This window comes from Sciurus carolinensis, chromosome 12 (genome assembly GCF_902686445.1).
Source record: "Sciurus carolinensis chromosome 12, mSciCar1.2, whole genome shotgun sequence".
Taxonomy (NCBI): domain Eukaryota; kingdom Metazoa; phylum Chordata; class Mammalia; order Rodentia; family Sciuridae; genus Sciurus; species Sciurus carolinensis.
The window spans coordinates 20,653,298-20,668,558 of NC_062224.1; the positions used below are offsets into that span (position 1 = coordinate 20,653,298).

At 35.1% G+C, this 15,261-nt stretch overlaps 1 protein-coding gene across 1 annotated transcript in view; it reads right to left on the reverse strand.

Moving 5' to 3' along the window:
• Positions 1 to 15,261, reverse strand: part of Gpr158 (G protein-coupled receptor 158) — a 465,699-nt gene that overhangs the window by 73,871 nt on the left and 376,567 nt on the right. Inside the window, exon 6 of the mRNA XM_047521161.1 lies at positions 4,322 to 4,431. Within this exon, the coding sequence (XP_047377117.1) occupies positions 4,322 to 4,431 (110 nt within the window). The remainder of the gene's footprint in view (positions 1 to 4,321; positions 4,432 to 15,261) is intronic.

The window sequence follows — 15,261 nt, forward strand, 5'->3', positions numbered from 1 at the left end:
TGTTTAATATTAGTTCCTGTGGTATGCAAACCCAAATTCCAAACTAATATATTTACATTCATTCAAATTATATTTACTATTTCCAACTTTTCAGGTGAGATATATTAAACCATTGTATAGATGAGAAGGCTAATTCTTAGATGTTATTTTATTCTTCTCAGTATAAAGAGATAGAAGTGAAATTCAAATTTGGTTTGTCAGGATTTGTGCATTTCTTCTTTATCTTGTTCCCAGAAAGCTTGGAAGTCCTTAATCAGAGCAACAGGCTGCTTGACTCTTCAGGAATACCAACTAAGAACATATCTTGTGGCTCCCTTCACTAACATGGGCAAAGTGCAGCACTAATCCAAAGCTCATCCTTCTTTCAAGTTGCTCACATTTTTGGGGATGCTGATTGTTCAGTTTATAAACAATATTATAACCAGCTAAATTTAAGCAATATGGAAAATAAAATCCAGAATAGTAAAGCCATATGGTTCATAATAGGATAAGAATAATTCAGCTCATTAAATTAGAAATAGTTTCCAGTCAATTTAAGTTCTTAGTGGAGTAATTCTTCACTGCAATGACTTCTAGAGTCACATAGTTAGAGAGAAAATAGTTTTAGTTCCAGTCCTTAAAATAAACAAGAGATGAGGAAGTAAACTAGTTTCTCAAATTCCACTCTTAAGATTATCTGTGAACAAGCTAATAGTTTCCTTAAGTCAGTTTCTATTTCTGCTTTTTAATATTTTAAAGGAAGTTTTATATTGCTATCTTAAAGAAAAATAAATAGATAACAATTTTCATAAATGGAAAACAACTATAAAATATAAAAAGTAAAACAAAGATAATGAATCTTTCATAAGAAAGCAAATTGCAGTGAAAAGCTCTGAACCTGAAGCCCGATCTGCTCTTTGTTCCAAAAGATCATCAACTACCAGACAGGTGATAAGACCTACTAGTTCTGTCTTTCTCCTGGAAATAATCAGAAGGAGTGAAAGAGAATCAGAATGGAAGTAATTTTACCACTTTAGATTCAGTGCTATTTAATACTGTGCTCAAATTCTACCAAATGTCCTTCACATAATACAGGGTTATGTGTTCCAGACACTTGGGGACACAGTGAGGCAGTACACAGTAATTCAGAGAATGTGAATACATTGTGTGGTGAGAACTATGGGAAATAGTTACCAGGTTGCATCTGACATTTTCATTCATTCACTCATCTACTAATGTGTTTTTTATTTATTCTAATTAATTATTCAAGGTAGTATAATGCATTTTGGCACATCATACATAAATGGAGTATAACTTCTCATTCTTCTGGTTGTGCATGGTATAGAGTTACACCAGTCATGTCATCATGTATGCACACAGGGTAATAATGTCCAATTCATTCTACTGTCCTTCCTACCTCCACACCCACTTCCCTCCCTTTATTCCCCTCTGTCTAATCCAATTTACCTCTCTTCTTCCCTAGCACCCCCACTTATTATGAAATAGCATCCACATATCAAAGAAAACATTTGGTCTTTGATTCTTTGGGATTGGCTTATTTCACTTAGCATGATATTCTCCAGCTCCATCATTTACCAGCAAATGCCATAATTTCATTCTTCTTTAAGGCTGAGTAATATTCCATTGTGTATATATACCACAGTTTCTTTATCCATTCATCTGTTGAAGGGCACCTAGGTTGGTTCCATAGTTTAGCTATTGTGAGTTGAGCTGCTATAAACATTGATATTTATATCACTGTAGTATGCTGATTCTAAGTTCTTTGGGTATAGAGCAAGGAGTGGGATAGCTGGGTCAAATGGTGGTTCCATTCCAAGTTTTCTGAGGAATCTCCATACTGCTTTCCATACTGCTTATCAATTTGCAATCTCACCAGCAGTATATGAGTATACCTTTTCTCCAATTCCTTCCCAACATTTATTGTTGCTTGTATTCTTAATAATTGCCATTCTAACTGGAATGAGATGAAATATTACCATAGTTTGTATTTGCATTTCTCTAATTGGAAAGAGATGTTGAACATTTTTTCATGTATTTGTTGATGGATTGTATTTCTTCTGTGAAGTGTCTATTTAGTTCCTTAGCCCATTTATCGATTGGTTTATTTGTTTGTTTGTTTGTTTGTTTTAGTGTTAAGTTCTTAAGTTCTTTATATACCCTGGAGATTTATGCGCTATTTGAGGTGCTTGTGGTAAAGATTTTCTCCCATTCTGTAGGTTCTCTATTCACACTGTTGATTGTTTCCTTTGCTGAGAAGAAGCATTTTAAACACCTTTCATGGATCAGTCAGTCACTGTGTTGAGTGCTGGGAGTTCAGTGATAAGACGCTCAAGGAGAGAGTAAATTAAAGTGAAAAAGACAAATAAATAAGAAAACTATAAAGCAGCCAAAGTATGACAATAGAGACCCCAACAGATACAAAGTATTAGACTATGGGGTGAGAGGTAATTTTCAAAACACTGCAGTGGACCTATTCTTTCAGAATTTCTAGAAGGGTTATAGTATACTAAATGCTGTCATTGATTTTTTTTTATCTTCTTTGGTGAGTATGTTGAAAATAAGGAACAGAAAATAAGGGATGGAAATATGGAAGGTATGTGAACAGTATAAGGACACAGGAGCAAAACATGTTGTGATGTGAATCAGTAAAGGGAGAGCCAGAAAGAACGTTTTAGATTATCGCAGCCTTTCCTTTATAATGAAGACAGGCCTTGATTTCCTAGATATGAGGCCAAATTAAGGTTTAAATTGGACCTCCTTAAATTCAGTCCAATATTTTTTTGTAATTTATTGTGTATATAACAAAGAAATCTTGAGAGTCAAGAATATTCACATTTGTTTCAAAAAGATAATCTGGAGCATTCTCTATAATTAAGTACCAAAAAGAAGGAAGGAAGGAGGGGAGGAAGGATAGGATAGGGGAGGGGAGGGGAGGAAAAGAGAAAGGGAACAGAGGTACACAGTTGAATATTATTCAGCCATAAAGAAAAGTAAAATTAAGGCATTTGCAGGTAAATGGATGGAGTTGGAGAATATCATGCTAAGTGAAATAAGCCAATCCCAAAAAACCAACCTTCAAATGATTTCTCTGATAAGTGAATGATGATACAAATGGGGGGTGGGGGGAGGCAAAAATGGAGGAAGGATGGGTTGTATAGAGGAAAATGAGGGTGGGGAGCGGGTGGGGGGAAGGAAAGATAATAGAATGAGACAAGCATCACTACCCTATGTACATGTATGATTATGCAAATGGTGTGACTCTACTTCATGTACAACCAGAGAAATGAAAGTTGTATTCCATATGTGTACAACGAATCAAAATTTTAAAAAAGCAGAGGGCAAGGGAGGGAGAGAAACACAGGAAAGGAAAAGAAAGGAGAAATAGAGGTTCCTATGTGCTGTAATTATCACATTTTTAAAAAGGTTGAAAGGGTAGCTGTTTAAAGACAAATATGTTTCTGAAGAATATCATGATATCTAAAATAAACCATTATATAACACAGAGTCATATTCAAAGACTTTTACTGAGAAACACTTATTGCCAAATTAGTATGAATGACTTACCATGGTTTATCAAAACAGCTTTAAAGATAATTCATACGAAGGGTTTTTTCTATAGGGTTACAGCCTAATCCTGCTGGAGAATTCTGTTTTCTCCTAAGCCCTTTGGTACAATATCACTGAGATTTTGTTTAAACTTAGAAACTGGAGGCAAGAAAAAAGTCTTGAATAATTTCAAGCTGACCCCAGCCTCTGTAGGTAGTTAGTTTTATTGCCTCATTCTTAGAGTACTTAATTTTGAAACAAAGTCTAAGGGAATTTACAGTATTCTTCATTTTCAAGATTGATCATCACTGAAGCACACTAGTTAAGGAGGAAAGCCAAGAAAGTATTTTTTTGAACTTTTCTCATAGAACTGATCAGCAGGATTACACTGGAGCATGGAAATTGGGAATGCAGGCAAGTAGTTTTTGTCAAACAAGCATATAGCTGAATTCTCCTATATAGGATTCTATGGTAAGTCAGACATGAATCAATATTTCAGCCGTTTTTAGCTACTAAATACTATGTAACATTCTAACATTCTTTTTGCAGAACTAACCCTTTCCATAATTGATGACATTTTATTAAAGCATCAAAGAGTTCTGTTGTATTAAAGATTTTCCCAGAGACTTTAAAATAATTGCCTTGAAATTGAAAAATAAATATCATGTTGCTATCCAAATTCTTGAAATTAAACCATTTAAGTGGCCAACCTAGCTTACAAACATGCGAAACCAATTCGATTTGTCCAAAGGAATGAAAGACTAATCAAATATACCTGTGAAGCTTGAGAGTGACAGTTCCATAAACAGTGGCAAAACCAAGGAGACGGACCCATCTTAGGAGAATACAGCGAAACATACTTGGCTCAAAGTACAAAATAACAACCTGTGGGATGAGAACACAGAGAAAGAGAACTTCAGGATCAGCTGATAACCACAAAGTTAGTACTTCATAACCCGATGTTTTATACATGTGAGGTTTTATATAAGGACATGCTCATTTGAATAATTCTTTAAAATGTTCCTTTAATCAATCATTGTCCTGATTGAAAAACTACAGTCTCTGCTTCAAATTGTTTTTTGCCTTTAAATAAAATATAAATTCTTTATATCCAACACTGAGGAGTTTCCATTAACCCTTTCTATGTCTTCAGTAGTCCAAACTGAACCTCTTTTCACTTCTCAGTACAGGCAAGTCAGGTGGGCTCCCATTGCCACTCTCCACCACAGTCTCACCTGTTCCCATCTACAATACCTTTCTGCTATCTGAGGTAGCCCTAAGATTCCTAAGATCTCCCCAGACTGCACCCACCTCCAAACAATTCCTCATTCCATTTTCACTTCTTTTTCTTCATTTGGACACCTGGGGATCAAAGTAGGGCTTCATGCACGGTAGGCGAACACCCTACCAATGAGCTACATCCCCAGCATCTTCATTTTACTTTGAGGCAGGATCTCACAGTTGGCCAGGTGGATTTTGAACAACTCTTGCCTCAGCTTCCTGAGTAGCAATGATTACAGGCATGTGTCTCTGTAGCCAGCTCATTTTTACCTCTTAGTATTTGGATCCATTAACTCACTAATTCCTTGCTCTCACTCCAGACTTTTCATTCAACTTTTCATTATTCAAGTAATAATTAAACATTTTGGGCATTTGTGGATGTGTTGCTGATATAAGACACAAAGGTAAATGCCTGTACGTAGAACCATTAAGAAATGAGTGTCCCATTCTCAGTGGTGGTGGGACTGGCGTAGCCAAGAGATAACTGCAAGGCATTCTAACACCTTTCATATGGTGCTGTTTGATTTTCAGCAAGATCTTCAGAATAAGAATTGGTTTGACCATGCCTAAAGAGCTCTGTGTAGTGCTAACAGATTAATGCTGTTGAAAAATGCAGATCTGTATTATTCTGTTGGAGCAGCTGGCCTGAACTGATCCTGTTGAAATCAAGACTATCATACCAGAAAATATACCCACTGCTAAAACCCTGAGTATTATTTTTGTTTTTTTTTTCATACCAGGGCCACACTTATACACAGTATTTTAATTTTCCAATTCACTAGGTATGGTAAAGATACAGATCAAGATTTTCCTTCAGAATTTACCAGGAAAATGTTTAGATTCAACAAAATTTAAAAATGATATAAATCACCTTCTATTATTTACTATTTTCACAAAACAGGTTAAATTTCTATAAATTTCCATTCTGTTTTAGCTCATATATTTTATACTTATTTCCTTAGCATGAGACTCCAACAATAATTATGAGTTCTGCAAAGCAAGTTCCATTGTTTATTAAGGAATCTAAGCTGAAAAAAAGAAAGAAAACTTAGGAGGAAAACAAACAGAGAAAACTTAGGGAGTATATATGTTCCTTTTATGACTGAGAGAAATACAGATTAGTACTAGACTGACAGGAATCTAAAATCTAGAACACATAAAATCTCAAAAATTTCCACAAGTTATGGCTTTAGAAATTATTCTACAACAGTGGACTCCTGAGACTGTAATAATCTTGTGAGTTACTGTAAAACTTATCGTTATACAGTAAACTATCTCTGGGTGAGCAAATTAATGAGCAAAGGTGAACAACTATAATGCAGATTATTACATATTTTTTATTTTAAAATAAAGAATTATTCATCAACTGTTTGGGAACTACTGATACACCTTCAAATTTCATCTCACAGATGAAGAATTTGAGGGCTTGAGGGAAGACTAAGTTAGAAATAATTAAAAGAATAATGGGTCAATTTTTTATAGCATTCATGGATGAGGTATACATTTAAAAAGTCATAGAAGCCAGGCTCAGTGGCACATGCCTATAATCCCAGAGGCTCAGGAGGCTGAGATAGGAGGATTGAGTTCAAAGTCAGTCTCAGCAAAAGTGAGGCATTGAGCAACTCAGTGAGACACTGTCTCTCTATAAAATATAAGTAGTACTGGGGATGTGGCTCAGTGGCCTAGTACCCCTGAGTTCAATTCCCTGTGCCCCCACCAAAAAAGTCATAGAAAGTGAAATCCTAGTGAATTTAATAAAATGTATTACTAGAAACAGTTCAGCAAATAATGAACAGGAATTTGTACTTCAGGCAATGTGGTGGTCCTAGTTCTATTCTTTATTAGTTGTGTGACCGGGCAAATTACTTAACATTGTCTTGCTATGCCTCAGGTGACCCATTTGTAAATACACAAAACAATAACCCTTCATCCTGGGCTATTTAAATTTAAATGCAATAATGTGGGGTAAGAAAACAGTGCCTGGTATTTTGACTATTCAATAGAATTGGCTAATATTATTTAGAGAGTTGATATATTTATTCTTTATTCTAATGTTACCATTTTAATAATAGTATAATTATATCCCATCATTTTAATGAATTATTTTCTTATTTGGGGAGAGTGTCCAGGATTGAACTCATGAGTGCTGAGCCATATCCCTAGCTCTTTTTTTATGTTTTTAATTTTGAGAGAGGGTCTCACTAAGTTGCATAGGAAAACTCTGATTAGTATTCACTAATCATTATGTTCTAATTCTAATTTTTGATATTTACTCTGTACAGGGAAGTAAAGGATTTGGAAGTCATAAAAAAATCAGATGTGGATTAGATCCTCAAATTGATTATAATTTAGTAGAGCGGATATTACATGTAAATGATGAAATTAATGGTATGATCATACTAAATATTTATATAGTACTTAAAGTATGTTAGACACAAAACATGTTTACATACATGTAATCACTTCATCCTCACAACACTTGTAAATTGGGAAGATTCATTTTACAGAATTGAGGAACAGAAAATTTAAGTGCTATCCCCAGGGTCTCATAGCTAGGAAGTGTCAGAGACAGGATCTGAATGCAGGCAGTTTGACTCCAGAATTCATGCTCACAAGAAACCTATGGGGTTCTGTCTCTTCAAATGGCTCTATTAGCAGGGAAGGTGACCAATATCATTATCCTGTAAACTGCAGTGTAAGGATTTAGGGGAGGGGGAAATTACTTTCAGCAAAAACTAATGAAGTTCTATTGGGAGGGCTGACATCTGAGCAAGAACCTGAGGAGGAACAGATTTAAATTTGTAGGTAAACAGGAAAGGGGGAGGGAATCCAAAGTGACACATATTGTGAGAAAGTTCCAGAGTGTGGAGTGTACAGTTACAGTCAGGATCTAAAGAGGAATACTAGAAATAAAGCCAAAAAATAAAGATGAGGCTAGATTATGGTAACCACTGACTAATAGGGTGAGGAAATGATTTTATTCCATGAGATTTTATTCCATGAGCATGAGATTTTATTTATTCCATGAGCAGTAGACACACCATTAATTTTCTGAGTCAAGATCAGAAGTGTGCCAAGGAGTTCATCCAGCAGCAGCATGTCAAAAGATTAGTTGGGTTATGGAAGGGGAAGAGACTGAATGTGAGAGAACAGGTGGAAGGAAAAAAAACAAAAGGACATGAGTTCACTATCTTCCTACCAAACTTCCTTTTCCCCCTGTCTTATTCCAGTGTTCTTCATTTCAGTCCCCAAATGTAAACCGTTGGGATGTTTCTGATCACCTCACTGTCCTACTTAAAACCTTTCAATGGCTGTCAGCATTCTTAGGGAAAAGTCAGTATTATTTAAGATGGCTGGCAAGGCCCTTCACAATTGAATCCAGCTCATCTCAACTGCATCATTACTTTCCACCTATCCAAGTCCTCCAATTTTTCCACGTGCAGTCTCTCTTGACTGAACGTTCTTTATGCAGCTCTAGGAGGACCTTCCCATGGCTTAGCACATAGTCCCTACTTCTTAATCCTCTCTCCTCTCCAGTAGGTTGCAGGCTCTGTGGCCCCCATGTCCATCTTGTCTACTTCTGTGACACTGGTGCTAACGGAGTTCTGGCATGAAGAAAATCTCAATAAATACTTGTTGAGTGAAAAAAAAATAATAAAGCTACAGGAAAAAGTGCAATTGGATGTAACTAATATATAATTGGGAATTTAATCTTTCAAGGAACTAGAAGAAAGAAAATATTGAACCAAGAAAACACTGGGCAGCTGATTATTTGTGGAGGCAAAAAGATAGCAAAATGCCAGATATGTGAAGATTTTAAGACTGGGTGACTGAGAGGAGGATAAAAAAGAAAAGGAGGCATAAGTCTGAGGAAAATTATGATACTTCTACCTAGAAACTTCCCCACCTCATCCTTCCTGTCTCAGCTTCCATGACTCTTCTCAGTTAGATCTCCATCTTATTTGTGCGTTATTTACTCTCATTGAATACTAAGTTTTCTTTCATTGCACTCATCAACTATTTTGAAATAATTGTATCTGCAATTCATTTATTTAATGAGTCTTCCAAACTAGTTTATAAAAAACATGATGGAAGGAATTGTAACTATGTCATTCAAAATTGCACGCCCATTCCCTGGTATAATACTAATAACTAATACATGCATGTGGAAGGAATGAGACTTTTAAGAAGGAGGAAAGAAGGAAGGGAAAGAAAGGAGAGAGAAGTGAGAAGGGAAGAAAGATTAAGTTCATTTTTTGATATACTGGGTATAAATTGCATAGAGGATCCGATTCATATCAATTTGTAGTGGTTAATATACTGTGTAATTACAAAAAAAACAAAACCCAAAGTATACAAAGCTTCAGGGACTTTCAAACCCCAATATTTAACTTTACATTGTTAAACATAGTTTAACAAGATTATTATAAAACATATAACCTTTCTCAAAGCTCAAGTTAACAACATTTCATAAACGACCCTGGAACGAGGAGAAGAGATGGAGAAAAACTAAGCCACTAAGTTGAAAAATTTATGAATGATTATGATTCTACAGATATCATACTGAGAGTTGTCATTTTTATGTAACAATAATTGTAGCCACTACTATGGCTATAATGTCCCCTCTAAAACTCATGTTGAAATTTAATTGTCATTGCAACAGTAGTAAGAGGTAGGGTCTTTAAAATGTGATAAGGGCTCTGCCCTCATGGTTGGATTAAGGCTGCATGGCAGGAGTGGATTAGTTATCAAGGGAGTGTGCTCCTTATTAAAAGGATAAATTTGGTCTGATTTTTCTCTGACTTGCTAGTGCTTGCTTGCCTTTTGGCCTGCTATGACACAGTATGATGCCAGTCTCATACTTTTGGACTTCCCAGCATTCAAAATTATGAGCCAAATAAACTTCTACTGTTTATAAATGATCCAGTCTGTGGTATTCTATTATAGCATCAGAAAATGGATCCAGACATTTAACCCATTCATGCTGATCACTAATCTAGACACATTACCTATGTTTAGGGCCTAAGAGTACACTTCATTATCTTCATTTTAAAGAAAAAGAGTCCAAATTTTAATAGAGTTAACTAATTTTCCCAATTATTAAAATAGTTTTAAAACCAGAACCCATAAAGTTCTGTACTAGAAGTACTGCTGAAGGCATAATTCAAAGTATAGAGTCCAAGGTAAAACCATCTCCATATTCTTTCCAATACCAGAGGCTAATGATAGATATAAAGATAAGATAAATATAAAGATAAGAATAAGGAATCCTAGATTAAGGGGGTAGGAGAAAAGATAAAGAGGCATATTCAAAGTCAGCAGCTGAAGTTGCCACATCAAATGCATCCATTTTTCTTTAATGCAGTCTCTTAGTGACTTGCTATGATTTTCCTAGAAGTTTGGTTCCTCTGCTCTCTTTGAAAGTAAGTCTAAAGTGTGAAGGCCTAATGTAGCTCTGTGTATATTTTATGGTCCTGGTTCTTAATTATACCAATTGTTTCCAGATGCTTACAAAATTCATTTGGCTGATTTTAGTGGTGGGTTATATTAGGCATTGAGTTTTTTCTTTTTTTAATTGGTTCTTTTTATCTTCTCCTCCTTCCTTTCATTCCTCTTTGTCTGAACTGAACTTCTTCCCCTTTCCTTCTTTATTGTGGTTTAGCTTCCACATATCAGCAAAAACATTTGAACTTTGGTTTTGGGGGATTGGCTTATTTCACTTAGCATGTTAGTCTCCAGATCTACCCATTTATCAACAAATGCCATAATTATATTCTTCTTTACAGCTGAGTAATATTACATTATATATACCATAATTTATTTATTTATATAAATATACCATATTTCTTCATCTGTTAATGAGCATCTAGGTTGGTTCCATTGCTTAGTTATTGTGAATTGTGCTGCTATAAACATTGATGTGGCTGTGTCACTGTAGTATGCTGATTTTAAATCCTTTGGCTGCTATATGCTGAGGAGTGGGAAAATTGAGTCAAATGATGTTTCCATTCCTAGGTTTTTGAGGAATCTCCATACTTCTTTCCAGAGTGGTTGCAACAATTTGTAGTCCCATCAGCAATGTATGAGTGTACCTTTCCCCCACATCCTCACCAACATTACTTTTACTTGTATTCTTGATAACTGTCATTCTGACTGGAGTGAAATCTCAGTATAGTTTTAATTTAAATTTCTCTAACTGCTAGTGATGTTGAACATTTTTTGTATATTTGTTGATCATTTGTATTTCTTCTTTTGAGATGGGCGTGTTCAGTTCTTTTACCCATTTATCGACTGGGCTGTTTGTTTGCTGGTTGGTATTAAGGTTTTTGAGATCTTAGGCATTGAGTTTTTATAAAGCATTGCTGTTTGTGGAGATGGCCTTCCAAGCTTTGCCCTCATGCACCAGATCTGCATGAATTATTTTCCTATTTCATCAAATGTGATTTTTCACCAAGTTTCAAGGTCTGCTTGATTGCCTACACTCTGGATACTGAACACAGCTAATGAGGGCAGTGGGAACCACAAAAGAAAAGCCTATTAATTAGGCTTCAAATATGCACAAAGTAGAATTTTTAAAACAGAATAATGGTTTTTGCAAGTATAGTCATAGCATAAGAGACAGAAACCACTGTCTGTTCAACACTTTTAAAAGAGGAATGCTTGGGAGGTGCAATGGTCAGAAGCCAGCACAGTCCCAAGCTGTTCCCACAGCTCTGAGAGTAAAAGGTGTGAAGCTCATGTTTTAGGCCTGATATTTTAAGAATCTGAGCAATAGTGTTGAACACAGCAATTCTACTTTTTAAATTGGCTTCTGAAGTGTTATTTGCTTCAGTTCAGTGAAACTGCTTGTGAATTAAATCACTTAAATGGGTGAATGAAGTATTACATGCTTTGGAATTTCTGTTAGTAGGGGTTGTAAGAACAGTTTTTACTTATTGAAAAAAAAATTACTGGGTAGTAGGATGCATAGTACTGATGCTGGTGGCAAGATTTTTGTTGATGAAGTTGTCCTTTGATAAGGATTTGAAGAACTTGTGGTGCTTTAAGAATTTGTACTATAATTCCCTTCTGCTTCTACAAGGAAAAGGCCTGCTAGTAAAATATTTTCCTCTTAAGTCTGCTATGCTGCCAACAATCAATAATGACCAAGTGAAGAAGTAAACTGATTTAATCTTGGTGGAGTTCAATTCACAAAGATAACACTTGGAAATATCTAATATTAAAACCCTGTACTTAATCTATACAGGTTGGCTATCTTCTGAAGTAGAAGGCTGGAAATGAGTCATTTCAGCAGAGATATTACATTAAAATATTTTTATATAGGATTGACTTTACAGGGCCTTTATCCAAAGCCCTTCAATATGTGTATTTTTTTTCTATTAAAAATACAGCAAGGTGGATAGAAAAGGTGTGCTGGGAGGGTGATGAAAGAAAACACAGGTCCCCTTCCTGGTCTCAGCTTCCCCCTCTTGCAACAAAGAAAGGCACTCCATAGAAATAGCCCATCCTAACAACGAAATAACAGAAGCACATGACTATTTTTGTTTTAAACTTTTATAACCTCTCAATTTACATTGAGACAATAATATTTTATAATTTATGATAAAAGATTAAGTCATCCTTAACAACAATGTCCTCAAAAATATTAAATATGAGAAACTATTAGGATTTCCACTGAAAAAATTAAGGACCACATGAAAATATATAAAGTAACATGGTGTGATATTGGTTATGCTTAAAATTCATTTGTATATATAAGTCCACAGGGACACACACACACGCACATAAATGAAAGTACACTTATACTCTACTTATTTTCCTTAATACCCTTAATTTATTCCAGAAAACAAAGCAATATGAGTTACGCATAAAAACTTAAAGGGAAAATATATTGTACTTTTTGTTCTCTTAAAAAGTTCATTCAAAATTATGTTTTCCATAATTATCATAAAGCAAAACAACAGAAATGTAAAGTTATGGTTCTACTTCCTATTTTTTCCTCTGATGCTCTTATGTGCAAATTGCATATTCTTTAGAGAGTAATACACACTAGTGAAGAGAATGGTAAGTATTGTGATCAAAGTGTTATAGTTAAAACTACACTAGCTCAAAACTTTACTATAAATGTGTATTAAGAAAGTATTAATTCAGAATAATATAAACATAAATATCATAATATAAATCTGAGATATGCATGGATATACACACACCTATACATATGTCACACTGCTAACAGTATTGATGGTGGTAACCCTATAGATATAATATTAGGTATGTACTCCTGCCTATTTTACAACTTTGCTATAATCAGAAAAAAAGGTTAAGTTAAAAAAAGAAACAACTCCAATACCTATAACAAATTCCCAAATAAATGGGAAGTAACATGTATATCATCATGCTGTCAAACAAGTACAAGATCTTAAACTTTAGAAAATAGATGATTTTGTTAGGTACCACAAGTAAAAGCTGAAATAGCTAAATAAATTTAGAGGCCTTAGAAGTAACAGAAATATGGCTAGTATAATAGAATAATTCCTGTGAAGTACTTTGTTTTGGTTTGAAGGAATATGCAGTGAGGCAGGACCTCTGCATGTGATTGCACAGTTTGTGCATGCACAACCAGAAAGGCTCCTTGAATACATTGTCTCCTCATTACAATCACTTTCTGGTAGTAGATGGTAATAAAATGGTTTGAGGAAGGGAAATAATTTGGACAAGAAGTGGTGCCCCTGTGTGGGTATGGAGCTCTCATATCTCTGCCACAAAGGGGTTTAGAACAGTGCTTCTTAAATGTTCATGTGCTAATAAAGCACTTGGAAATCTCATTAGTATGCACACTGTGTTTCAGTAGGTTTGGAATGGAGCCCAAGATTCTGCATTTCTGACAACCTTCTAAAGGATGCTGATCCTACTGGACCTGGGACCACAATTTTAATAGCAAAGTCTGGCTGAAGTGGGCAAAAATTCAGAAAGTGAAGCCAGAAAGCATAGGATAACTGAATAATTCAGTATAATCTATGCAGGTAATGTGAACATAAATTTAAACCTTTTGAATCCTCTCCTAAAATGCTAAAAATGGTATTATATCTGTGAGTTAAAATAACTTGAAGACAAGGGAAAGATATCTCTCTTGGGAAATGGACAAGTTCAGAAACAAATGTGTTCTAAAAATGATCAATGATTACCTGGCTGAGTTTTTTTTTTCCTTTTTTCTTTTTTTGTAATGGGCAAAAATAAAACCCTACAACATTATAAGGGAGTTGATAAATACAGTGGCAATGAAGGGCCATTAGAAAGTAGGGCATTTTTTATCTCTTTGTTCAGAATACAAAATATTTGCAATGATTTGTTTTGATTGCTGATAGAATGATACACCTGGTTTAGAGTTAAATATACATACACACAGAATGAACTAATTAGCTTAAGTCAAGTAACTATGTATAAAGTAGACAAGAGAAAAAATTTGATAAAACAAAAAATACTTTAAACTAAAAGAAAGTTCATTTACAAAATAATGCAAATATATGATTTATCTACCAGTCAGGAGAAATTTGGGGGTGGGGTGGCTGCAGCCTAATGCAGTGGATGGAACAGAAATTTGAGTTAGTTGCCTAAAATACCAGACTAGGCTCTACCGCTAAAGGGACAAAGGACTGGGACAAACCCCTTAAATTCTCTGGTCTTCAGTTTCTCCAACAGTTTAATAAAGATACAGTGTCTGTAGAAGCACTTAATAAACAATAGAACAATGGAAAAATGCCAGTTTTATTACTGTCATGAGAATTACTTTTGATATTTGTCACATTTGAACTAACAATCTATTTTGTCTTCTTCTACTTCAAATACTAACAGAAAAGAAGATTTTGAATGTGGTAGAGCTAAGAATGGAGTATATGGGGAAAGGGAAAGAAACAAAGCAATCTGAGTTCCTTAAAGCAGAAGCAGAGCTTTTAACATGAAGTAAAAGCAGGGGAACCGGGTATATATGTTATTTGTATGTAACAAAAAAACACAAATTCAGTGGCTTAAAACACAATACTATTTCTTATCTCACAATTTCAGTGAGTCAGCAGTCCAGGCAATGTCTGTCTCAGGGTGTCTCCTGAGACTGCAATCAAGCTATTGCTCCAGGCTATGGTTTCATCCAAGTTCCCTGGAGAAAGAATATACTTTCAGGTTCATACATTTGTTTTTGGGGTTCAGTTCCCTGAGAACTGGGGAACTGAAGCCCTCCATCCTTGGTGGCTGTTGGCTGCTGACTGCTCATGGTTCCTTGCCAGGTGGACCTTTCCAATGTGACAGCTTGCTTCATTGAAGCCAGAGAGAATCTGCTAGCAATAATCTTTAATAACTTCACCATGGAGGTGACATTTTCTTAATGTTGATGTGTTTTACTGATTAGAAACTTAAAATTAGCATACTACAGTAACACAG